The sequence below is a fragment of the Boleophthalmus pectinirostris genome, unplaced genomic scaffold, assembly GCF_026225935.1.
Source record: "Boleophthalmus pectinirostris isolate CB_2022bp ecotype Guang Dong unplaced genomic scaffold, ASM2622593v1 HiC_scaffold_23, whole genome shotgun sequence".
Classification (NCBI taxonomy): domain Eukaryota; kingdom Metazoa; phylum Chordata; class Actinopteri; order Gobiiformes; family Gobiidae; genus Boleophthalmus; species Boleophthalmus pectinirostris.
In genome coordinates, this window is record NW_026571207.1 from 20702674 (window position 1) to 20715801 (window position 13128).

The following is a 13128-nucleotide window of genomic DNA, read 5'->3' on the forward strand; positions in this document are numbered from 1 at the left end:
AAATATGTTTAGTTTACTTAATCCTTAATGCTTACAACAATTACTATTATTATTTACTTATGTAATTATGTACACTAATGGTTAGAGAACCTATCCACCAACCAGGAGGTCAGGAAAATATGTTTAGTTTACTTAATTACTTAATTGTTTTTTTTTTCATACTGCAAATGGCAAATAAACTGAACTAATTCACTATTATGTTGTAATGTAATGTTGCATAGCTTCTGGCGAACACACAGTATGGAAAACATGTAGATCATGTTTGGATTGTTCACTATTTGAAGTATTCACCTGAAACTTTACAAGTATTTGATCCACTTGAAGGACACTGGTTGTATAATCTGAGGCTGGTTCATTGTCAGGGTCCACATTCTCCAGCTGTTGGTCTGACTGTGTCTTCTGGGCCTATGGCAGCGCATAGTGAAGGTGTGTCCGCACTGATCAAAGGATTGGGCTCGATTGTCTTTCATGTTAAACAAAGGCGTTCAGAGATGGCCACTGACTGAAAGCCTGTGTGTGGCAGTGGAACATTCCACATTCGAAATGTGATCTCAAAGGAGCCTTTGAAGTTACCTGAGTGCTGCCTGGTCATCTGTGAGTTCAGGTTACGTCAGTAGACCCTCTCTGGACCTCACATCTTGCTAAATCATCAAATACATTCAAGATCTTGACACATATTTATGGTAATGTTGAATTAAAGTGATGACACATGGCATCTATAAGACAGAAATGAGGAATATCAATAAGTTGCATTAATATGACTGAGCGCCATTGCTCAAATGGATGAGAAGGATTCTCTATAATGTCGGAAAGTTTGTCTACTGATTTACCTAACTGTCTAGTTCATCTACATGAGCTTTGATGAGCCCGGACAACATCCACAGAAGCCCCGTGTAAAGCCCTGTAGATTGTTCCTTTGTGCATCATCATCATCATCTTCATCATCATCATCATCATCATCATCATTTACCTGCATTTACCTGAGAGGTCTCTCTCACCCACACCTCATTAATCACTTCCCTCTATATTCCTGCCACTACATGTGCAGTAGACATACTACATGGCCTTTGTGCTTTGTGTACATAAGTGATCTGTACTTCCACCAAAATAAATCATACTATCAGCATACAAGTCTCACGATGGTAAATCCAGTCTATCATTATAAAGTTGTCATTCAGTTTTAAACAAAAACTTTATATCTTCCATCCAGAACATAGATGGTCACCATGAACTCATCAGTTATTTTCTCACAAAAATGCCTCCAGGGCAACATAAGAAATGTTAACATTGTTTCTCCAGACTTATCTTGATGTGTGCAGCTAGTAAAAAGCCCTTTAGGCTAAAGGTTATATTGTTCATTGTTTTGTGTCAAGAACAAAGTTATGGGCGAGCATAGGTCAAAAGCAGAGTGGCATGCTGAAGCCATAGCAGCAGTCACACAACTCATACTTTCTTAGTCTTAGTCAGTAACTCCATATTTGGCAGTCCTGCTGATTTATGTCTTGAAATGGGAAATGAATAGATTTTTATGATTTAATACATCAAACACTTGTTTCCTGAAATATTGTTGTCTATTTTTCTTTATACTGGCATTACCAATAGTGTTACTTTTTATTCTGAACCAGTCATGAAAGCTTTTACATCATAGTAATGAAGAAGATTTAAGTGCATAATATAGCATACACATTAAAAGCCTTGGTGCCTGCTTGTCTCTTATCATAACAATACCACATAGTAATGTTCCTGAGTAATACTTGGCAGTGGTGCATTGGCTGAAGGGGGAAAATGCCTAAGACTATCATAAGGCCTTTACTGGAGGGTCTACACATTCCACCGAAACAAAGCAAACTCATAAAAAGACAGAAACAGGATGCTTTCTGCACCACACTTTCCAAAAGTAACCAGGAAGTGAGTTTTAGCTGCCAGTCTGAGTAAGATTCTGACATAAAACACAAATAGCTGTGGCCAAGCTCAAGGGGACTATGGGAAAAAGCCTTCAGTGTGCTTCACCACTACGTTTCTCCATTGTGGCATTGTGTTTGCAGTAGTACCGTCTGTACCACTGATTCATATTTCAGGTCAAAAGGTCTGCGACATGAGGTCCTTTCAAACCTGCTGTTCTTATATCCTTTAACAATCACACTTCCTTCACTATTGTTATTTCAGCTTCTAAATGTTTGTTTAAGACCAACTCAAAACTGTATCTGAGACTTCTGATGCCATCCATCTGATTTGAGCTGTGTGTGAATTGTCACATATTGACTTGTAGATTCAAATGTGTCAATTATCAGATTCAGTCTTTTTGAATGAGAGGTCCACAACCAGTCTGTCAAAGTCCATGGTTTGGACTTTGGCCAAAGATATTTTTTTAATTTAAATTGTGATTATTAAAAGCATGGATTATTCATGTTCAGAAATTGATAGTAAAAGCCATATTTTTTTCAATTAAATCTAATAAAATGTGATTGATCAATATGAGAAAAAAAACCTGATTAATTATTTTGTATATCATCCAGCTTTACATCTGGTGCATTGACGGTAACTACACTCTTTTTTTAGCCTACCAGATTTCCATAGACCCTAGTGACATTGGCTTTTGACGTCTTGCCTGTAGTTTCATCTCTATGTTTTTTTGGCTTCCTCCGGATTGTGGCAGTTTTGAGACAACAGCGGAACTGGCCGGAGAGGAATGCACCATGACACACTGCTCTGAGCAGCCACACGACTGAAAAAGACAAAGGTGCTCTGCGGGAGCCATGCCAAATGTGTCAGCAAGGTGGTGGGACTCTCTGACTCAACCCATGAAGACCAATATAAAAAAAAAAAACCACACAGTATAATGAGTATCGTCAGTGCAAAGAGGAAATGAATAGAACAAAGCTTGTTCAAAGTAAGGATGTGGTTTGTGATTAAATAGAATCTACTTGTGTCAACTTATGACCAAGAGAGAAGATACATTTTACAGTGGATACTTTTTACTTTTACTTCACTACATTGGAGAGCATGTACGAGTACTTTCTACTCCTCTATTTTAGATCTGACTGAAAAGTAAAAAGCACTTTTCTTTATGGTTTGAGACCTGTAGAAATGGCAGAAAAGTATTTTTAGTGAAACAAATAAACAAAAACAGCTGGTAAAATTAAGAAATCAAATGAAACACTTAAAATAATCTAAATTCTTTATTAAAAAATCACCACATTGCTGCAAAATACTTTTACTTTTTACTCTTAAAGTACATTTTTAAAGAAGTACTGTAGTAGTTTTACTTAAGATTTTTTTCATGTGATACTTTTACTTTTACTTGAGTAATCTTTTGCCCCTGTATCTGTACTTTTACTTAAGTAACAAAATTGAGTACTTTATCTACCACTGCTTATGAGACACTAAACCACATTTTAATTAAGGAGTAATGAAAAGTGTATTGATAATCTATTTTGCTCCAATATAGGCTTAACAGTGGTGGTGAAGAATATCCATATATTAGGATTTCAAGTTTACAGTTAAAAAGTTTCACAGATTTATATCAAGTATTATGTTAACAAAATGGTACATTATAGAAGTATTAACTGATGTCTTGGCAAGGAACACCCTCATCATAAATGCATTAACTGTTCCTTGCAGTCTCATTTAGTGAAGTGGCTTATGGGTTCTCTCTCATCCTGGCTCAAATTGTCCTTAGTGAAAATTTCTGTATTTGTCTGCCATGGATCCAAGTTCAAAGGCAAGGAGCAGAGCAATATCATCTAATCAGCTGTAATGGAAACTTGGCACAATGACAATAACCTTTTGCCCATTTGGCCCCATGTGTCGCTCGGAGAAACTATGTCCCAGGTACGTGTAAGACGGGGGGGTGTGTCATGTGATCACAGTGAAGTGGCCGCTGCATGTCTTCCACTTGACCAGCTCATGACATCTGTTCAAACACTTAGTCTATCTCAGGAGAAATTGAATGAAATAATCACTAGCTATTGTATTTATGTCAGCAAAACATTGGGTTCCTCTGCTGAAATCTCCTTTCAAAAAAATGAATTTGTCTGCACAGTCTGGATAGAAAAATTCAACTTGCAGCTGACCCAAGATAAACAAAACTCTTTTCAGACATGGTTTCATCCCTCTACATCCTCCGCTAACTCATGCTTCCTCTTTTGTTTATTTTTAGTCCTTTTTGACATCCATATTTTTGATGTCTATGCTGGTACTTTGAATGTGCACACAGGCTCACAGCTACCTCAGTGACAGACACAGGGAAGGCAGCTCAAAGAGCAGTGGAAAAAAGGACCAAAACAAAAACTGAGCTTGTGTTTATGAAGACAGTCTATTTTTTGGGTGTGTATAAGTTGTCTGTTTCCATTGTGGCACTTTCGGAGTAATTATCCATGAGGAAGAGGCTGTCCAAGTGCAGACAGCATATCTCCTGTAGACCAAAGATCCACCCGCCCTGTCCCACACACTGACAGGTCATGAGCAATATTGTGCTTATGTTACCAAATGTTGAAAATACCAGGAAGAACAAAATTGACTGAGACAATAGTCCTTACTGTTTCATTTGTATAGTGGTGCTGAAAGATGTGTTATTTTTAGTATCCTTAAAGCTATATCAAGATAGTGGTAGTGGAAAACAAAAAGTGTGTGGGAGTAGTTTGACTGCTAAAATAAATATAAATAAAGTTTCTGTTTGGGCCACTGTGTCATAAGAATTCCACCGACGTATGAACACAGCTAAAAATAAACTGAATGCTACCAAAACAGCACACTGACCATAACCCCTGCACAGCAGATAAAAGTATATTATTATTACCTGAAAAAAGGTTTCAGTATCGTATTGTTTTGACTATGGCAAATCCAGAAATCACTTTGCCTTACGATAAATGATAAGTAATTTAACTATAAAAGTAAAGACATGCTTAAAGAAAGATATGGAAGAGAATATGCCACCTGTTTGTCACCATAGATATGGTTATGCATTCCTTGGAAATGTTTCACAATATGGCATTAAACTTATTTATCTTGCATTTATTTAATTAAAAGGTATTTTTAATGCTCAGACATATTAAATAACACACATTCTCTCTGATGTGCTTGCCTCTCTCCCTCTCTTCTCTGTAACCTGGCCTGGTGGTGTCACCTGTTTGTCTCCATAGAGATAGATAAGCCATCTGTGGAACATTCAAAACAATAATATCTACACAGACGCAAGCAGGTTGCTGAACCTCCACTAGAAAACTTACATAGAGTACTTTTTTAGCATTTCTACATATATTACAATAATATTCATGTTTTGATGAAGTATTATGAAGTATTTTTATGCACTGCAATAACAGAGAAAAGCAAAAGTATATGGCAATCTTTCCAAGTGCAATATAGCTATAATAGAAACTACCATTTCATATTTACTGCACTCCGTGTCTGACTCACAAAGATAGTTACCCAGGCAAAAATAATAAAAGTAGCATTATCTTTTGCTCCTTATGGTAAAAAACAAAGATGAGAATTGGGTGTGTGTGACTAACTTTGACTGGGAAATATCTAACCTCATACTTCTGCTTGCTCCACAGACCAGTGGTGACACAGAGCTCACAAAACTGCTCTTTCAGCTTCACAAAGAGCACAACATCTGCAATCTATTACATCCGCACCCTCTAACACAACCCAGTAATGACCAATTTTCTCTTTTAATGCTGTTTTCTCTTTTGGCAGAACTCTCCGAAACTATAGATGCATGGTAAAGAAAAGAGGATTGTTTTAAAGTTTTGGAAGCTGTTGCTGACTGATGATGCTTTGGATAGTAGCCAGTCCCTTACGCACAAACTGTCATTATAGACCTGTCACAGTTTTCAGAGAGCCAGTCTGATGTCACTTCCCATTTCCCCATGTACTGTTTTGATGTGGGCACTTTGATGGTGGACACTGGGGTGAGGAAATACCCCGCTGGGGTGGCTACAGGCCGGGACACAGGGGAATGAGCTGTTAATGAGCAGAAAAGCAGGAGGATGTTGTGGTCACTGTGGGCACATCCACAAGGGTTGAGCTTCTCATCATTTTTGGCTTCTGTAATACAAGATAAAATGTTTTTGCTTCAATAGATTTGCATTAGTACTGTTTTATTGGTTGGCCTTATCTTGTCTTGTGTCTCTCTTTGATGGGTACTAAAATTTTAAGCCTCATTAGCCCATATATCTACCCATGTGTTTGGTATTGAAAAGGGATATATTTATAAAAGTTTTATATATATTTAGACATTGACCCAATTTTGGCCCAATTTTGGCCCAATTTTGCCCACAAACATGAGGGATGCCATTTAAATCCTGAAAACTGAGTGCACTGCCATTGTGTCCTTAGGTAAGCTCCACACAGCTTACCTAAGTATGAACATGGTACAGGAGTGAAGCATTATCAGCACCTAGGGTGGGGAGTGAGGTAATGGCTCTAATAATTTGATAAGGGCAAGGCACCCTGCTGCATTATTATTATTTAATCTAGCCCTTGCATAAAATAGTCTGGACATCTCTCCCTTCTTAGTTGAACTATAACTAATCTGGCTCATGACCTTATACCTCATAACATACTACACAATCAATATTGAGGGAGTGTTTGAGCACCCAAGGAGCAATGGAATTCAGCAACAATAAAGATGTCAGCGATGGCCCTGTAATTAAGTGTAAAGAGGGAACTCCCAGCAAACACACCTGCTATAACGAACAATCCCAGTGCTGTCTCTCACATGGCGGCCATGAGAGATGGACCAGCTAAATGAAAACAGGTGGAGAACAACTTGGAAAAATGCCACAGGTGAAGGTTTAGCTTAAAACAACAGTCCCTTTCAAACATGTCTGGGAATATCCTACTTCAAAAACAGCATTTTGTTTAACAGTTTACAGTAATATCTGTAATCCCTCAGTTAATTCTGTCAACTGACTCAAATTCATTCCTGAACTTTTGTCCAGTTGACAGAATAAAATTTTCTCTTGAAAAGGTTTACTGTAAGATTATTCACATTTAGGGGCATGGGTGACTGGAGCCTATCCCCATAACTATGGGCCAGCGGTGGGGCACAACCTGTCACAAAGCAGGTAGTTAGTTACAATTAATATAATTGAAAATAAATGATTTTTTTATTATATTGCACTTGACACAAAGCTTTTCAAAACACAAAGGAAGTTGATTTTATTCCTGTGAAACATAGTGGGTGGCTTTCCCAAGAGCACAACAACAGAATAGAGTGGAAATGGAATCATAAAACTCCCTTCAATAAAATGCAATAAGATCACCTGAGCCACTGACTGTCCCACACCACTGTATATTATTTTTAATGTTTGGATAAGTTGGATTTACCCATTTGGGTGATCTTTGGTCTCAGTTGGTGTCAGTTTGTGCACTGCCATATACAGAAGGTTGTGCTTGATCACAGCTATAACTTTTAAAAAAACATATGAACAAAACAAGTTTCCCACACAGATGTGTCACATTCGGATGGTGGCTCTGGTGTCCTCTGTCACATTCCCGTAACCCTCACAGAGGGGCTGTGTGTGGGAGTGATTTTCACACCAAAGCACAAAGCTGTGCTGGAGGCCCAGAGCCCAAACTGAAACATGTCTGACTCATGCTTAGGGGGGAAAGGGCTGAGTAATCAAAATAATAAGCACTAAGTCTCGACAGCCGCCTCAGCCAAAGTACAGTAACAGTAACTCTCTGAGATCACTCGGCGATACAGCAAATCCTCAATCAGCTGCTGCACACACTATATGTGGCCTGATTGTATCCGTCTCTCATCTTGTAATTGCCCACAGTTTAGTCAGGCTTTTACATTGCTAAGCTCTCTAATTGGCTAGTGAAGTTTGTTGTCAGCCTGGCGCGTGCCCTTTTCTGATAACAGCAATATGGAGATTAGTTGTTGTTGTCTCTGTTTGTGGATTTGATACAGAAAATGCATTTCAAATACATGGACAAGAAAAAAAAACACACACATTTAAATGAATGGATTCTCATTTGCTATCACCATTATGTAATAATTTCAGGTTAAAATCCCTTGTTTGAAGGGGACATATGTGAAATGGACATTTATGAGCTTTGGACCATTCTGAAGCTATGTTCCCTCATCTTATTCACAGTGGTATTTTATTTGAGAGAGGTGGTGAACTGGTGCAGTGGCAACAACTCGGAGTTCAATGGCCTGAAAACAGTGGAGATGATCATACTTCTGCAAAGTCACAGTTCCCCTGTGCTCCCCTCGCCCTGACTGACACCCCCCCATCACCTCCTTCCTTCCGCTTCTTCGGCACCACCGTTACCCAGGACCTCAAGAGGGAGTTCGCCGTCAGCTCTGTCATGTAGAAGGCGAAGCAGAAGATGTAATTTCTGCAGCATCTGCTGAAAGTCAAGCTGCAAACCCAGATGATGGTGCAGTTCTACACGACCATCACTGAGTCCATCCTCATTTCCTCCATCAAACTGTGGTACGCTAGGGCCATTGCCAGGGACAAACACAGGCTGCACGGAGCATTGTGCACTTCGCTGAGAAGGTCATTAGTGGTCTCTTCAAGACCAGGACCTGTATGTCTCTAGGACTTCTGGAAAAGCAGGTCAGATCACAGCTGACCCTTCTCACTTTGACTGACTATATGAGCCACTGTCCTTGGGCAGAAGGCTATGGTTCATTCAGACCAGAACCTCTCACCACAAGAACCGTTTCTACTCTAACACCTGTCACTTTATAACACCAGTTACTAACCCTTTAAACAACTGTAATTAACCTACTTGAACTGTTTGTCTGCCCATACTGCATATTTCGTATTTGTTTATTATAATGCATGGCCATAATTTTTATTTTATCCTGGTTTATACTATTATGCTTTATTTTATGTCCGTAACGCTGAAGCAAGTTTCTAGTTGAATGAATAAGCAAATGAGTGAATATTGTTCACTGACAGTGGCAATAAAACTGATTCTGATTAATTCCTCTCTGTGAGTAATGCTGTATTCGAGGCATATGTTCTCAGAATGTCTGTTTTCACTTCTACCACCCACATATCTGTATTCATTATGATTATTAAGAAATGCTCATACATTTAAAAATGTCATGAAGCAGTTTTTAACAATAAATCAAAATACATTGCTTGCTTGCTCCAGTGAACTATGAAGTGCCAGGCCCTATTAGTTCTGCAACTTTAAACAGGAAGACAATGGAGCTGTTTGTACTTATTAGTCATTTTAGATCAATATTGGAATTTGCAATGAACAGATTATAAAATAAGGATCTGCATATGTTATAGTTTAATGCAAAGAAAAAGAGCTAAAGATATCTTCATTAATTTTGTCACGTTCAGCTCTGTCCCTGCTGCTGCGTGTGTGTCCTGCTGGCAGAGGGTGGTCAGGGGCGTGTCCCAGTCATCTATGACCTCATCCAAAGGAAAAATCCCCCTGCCGTCTCTGCTTCACTCCTGCCTCCTCCCACAGTGTTTCCCATTTGCAGCGCTCGGGGTGGCGGGGGAGGTCCCTCTGAGGTCACCCACTCCACTATTAGGTTCTGGGATATGAGGTTTTATGGGAAATGTAAAATCTCAACACTAAATGAGATTATTAATTATGAGGATGAATTATAAGAGTTAGAAGAGGGAAAGGCATTGCTTCATTCAATGTTTACAGGCAAATATTTCCATCAAGTCTTGGGCACATGTTAGGATACACCCTGGAAATAAAGCCAGTAAAAGCTAAGTTTTTAAACTTAAATCCTGAAAACATGTAGCCAAGGTTTTATGGTTTTTACCAAAGCAAGTCAAATATTGATACTTTCCAGGTGTTGCCAACAACAGTCCATGGGATGTGATTCTAACTGTAGGCTCTGCTCTGTGTGAAGCTCTGGTGCTCTAATTAGACTTTAATCTGAGTTTTTTTAAATATTTTAATACAATTTGACCCCCAAAAAACTGACTAAAATAACATTACAGTTACAAGCTAGCTACTATTAGCTAACTGTTTTTCACTTAGTCACTCTCATCCTTTTGTTGAAAATCAAAGTCAGAACCATAAATGCTCGTAATGATCACAGGATGCTGAAAATGTGTTGTTTAAATAAATGTTTTCTGATTATTTTGGAACTTTTTGGTTGTGTTTGCTGATGTGTGCATTGTGCATGCACTGTGTAGCATTTGGCTACAGTCAAATGAAGCTCACAAGGCTAGCAGGTACCGGGATCATGTAAACCAGGTTAATATGAACATGTTAACACTAAAATGACAAGTTTGACACCAGCAGTTACATAAAGAGGGGCAACAGTTTGTGAATCAGAGTCGATGAAGCCTGAAGTGTGCCCCTGCTCACTTCTTATTTGGAATACGATGGCTAGCGGGCTCGCTATGTCCATTTATATATACAGTTAATGGTAACAGTGCATGTGATTCAATTTGAGCAGTAACATCTGTGAATGACAGATAGAAAACCTTAATGTCATAATGTAAAGTTCCATGTAAAGCAATAACATCTTCATGGAGAGAAGAACGTGGCATGTCAGTAAAGATACATACTGTTCCTTTAAATTCCAAAACACTAATTTAACTATACCAATAGACCAATTATTACACAAATATGGCTGCTTATTCAGGTTTAGGACCAACACAAGGAGTTAACTGGATTTGACCTCTGGTGCCACAACACTACACAACTGTAAAATTCCTGTTGTTTTGTCATTATCAACTGATTTCTCCATACAGGAAGTCTGGGTTAAATCTTGCCTAACCATGTCATGATTTCCTCATTGTTTTACCACAGGGGTCGGTATAGGGAAGGGCTTTGAACACCACCTAACCTCAGGAAAAATACAGGACCAGTAGCCCCCTTTTTGTAGTTATATGAGCCTACTGCCGTCTGCCCGCACATCCGCCAAGACTGCCTTTGTCACAAGCCAACACGTGCGCCTCTGATCTACGCAAACCAATATTAGCTGTTTCTTTCTGCTTTCAACTACACACTTGTAATGGGAGGAGTTTTTAAAGAAGCATGGGGCAGAAAAAACAGATGAGTCAGGCATGCTGTCATTGCCTCTTCCTGTCTGTTTTTGTTGAGGGATTTGCATTGACTGTGTGGTAGACGTGATAGATTTTAAACTTTTTTTTTGCTTTCATTTCTTTCTTTGTTCTAAATTTGTCGACTTTCAACAGAAGCTAATTTCTCCTTTCTTTGTAAATGTTGGTCTCCTCTCACTTCTCCTCTTACCCAGCAGGTAACGTGATGCCACGGTCAGCCTGTATGGGCCTAAATAGACCTTAGTGAGAATTTAATAGTGTGGCTCTGATACATAACAAGTGTGTGTCCAACAGAGTGACATCAGCAGTGGGGAATCTGCTGCTGGGATCCCTGCCCTGCTTTGGTGGCACTGCTTGGTCAATGTTCAACACACTATATTGAGATAAACATAAAGTGTCTAATTTTAGCACATAGTAGAAACATATCAGTTATTTAATGTAACTTATTGCCTATAGGTTTCCCTCAACATTTGGCATTTCTTGTCTTGAGCAAGACAATTCACACATGGCACTCAGTCTAGTCTAGTCAATCACAGTATGTTGAGGATCATCTGAGATTAAAATGTGCAAAACGTTTGATTAGTGAATATATTGTAAAAAACACCTCAAGTGTTAAGCATAACATACATCTTCCTCTCTCACCATCTGGATGTAATTGCTATACTCATCTATTTCCTTTCAGCATTCAATTGTTGACATGGTCATTTTTGAGATGAGTTCACAGATCACAAGTGCTCTTCTGGGAGTTGACAATTGCCAAAAAACTTGCTCTTATTACTTAATCACTTCTGGGATTCGTAGCAAACATCCGATTCACTTTGTTTGGACCACACGTGTGAGATCTAAAAGGAAGAGTAGGAAAGGAGACAGGAAGAGGAAATTTAGGTACGGATGTAGAGTAAGTGGACAGGAATAGCCAATAAAGCCCACTTGAAGCTGAGAGGCAATTTCAAATATAATCATAATATAATTATCAAGTTAATATTGCCTGAAATATAACAAAACCTTCGTCCTGTGATGGTAAATACATCTTGCATATATAAATCAACCAAAAACAAGTTACATTTTAAAGACTTATTCTTGAACCTTTTCAACCGGTTTCCACGTCTATTGATTTTTTTTAGAGCCACTCATCACAAATAGTTTTTCTCCAGTTTATACTTAAAAGGAAAGTAGAAATATTCTACTTTTTACTATTGAAGACAAAACAGTGCAAACAACAATGCACTGCTAAAAAACAGTTAATCAAATGCTATTAGAATGAGAGGAAAATTAAAGGGAGATAAATTAATCATTAATCATAAATAATCATGTATTCTGGTTGATGAAATATCCGGTTGATGTGTGATTATATTCCCAACTGTGGCTGTACGCACATCCATATCAGAATGGAAACTACCCATTGTTGCTCCTCAGCGGGACAGGAAGCACCTTTCACAACAGCCACAAGCTCCTCAAACTCATTCAGATGTCTACCACTCTGAAGACAGCGGAACTGATGCAAAGAGGCCAGTGTTAAATCAAAATTAATATTAATTTAGTCAACATTTTACACATTCAAAGCTGTAACCATCACCAGACAACCAAGTGGGTGAAGTAAAGCGACTGACTTGCCTATGAACACAACAGCAATAGCTCTAAAACAAGTATGTAACAATCAGCCTCCCTAAAAAATTTAAAAATATCATCATTCACCCAGGATGATAAGGCTAATGTGTTGAAAGGAGTAGGCATAACTAGTTTGAGTAGGTTATTGGGTATATGGGTGTTAATACTTCTTGTACATAAATGGATCAAAAAAACATCTTAATTGTTAATTTAGTTGCTTATGCCATGATTTAACCCTTGCGCTGAACATGGATGAATGTCTAAAATAGTGACTGGGACACAAGATTCTTTGGTGCTTTCTCCTACCCTAAAAGGTAAACAAGGAGCACTATTTCTCCTCCATCAGAACACTGTGCGCTGACTCCTGTCCAGCAGGACATTGGGGTAGAGGAGTGTCTTCTCTCAGTACACTTTCTGTTTGATGGCCAGCACAGCACCGGGAATAGCAGCTATGTGAGCATGACTGCACAGCCCTATTTCTGTGTGTGCCCAGACTTGACAT

At 38.7% G+C, this 13128-nt stretch overlaps 1 protein-coding gene across 1 annotated transcript in view; it reads left to right on the forward strand.

Annotated features, from left to right (window-relative positions):
* Positions 1-8391: 8391 nt before the first annotated feature.
* Positions 8392-13128, forward strand: part of ankhd1 (ankyrin repeat and KH domain containing 1) — a 14113-nt gene continuing 9376 nt past the window's right edge. Inside the window, exons 1-2 of the mRNA XM_055159028.1 lie at positions 8392-8453; positions 9324-9489. Of these exons, the coding sequence (XP_055015003.1) occupies positions 8392-8453; positions 9324-9489 (228 nt within the window). The remainder of the gene's footprint in view (positions 8454-9323; positions 9490-13128) is intronic.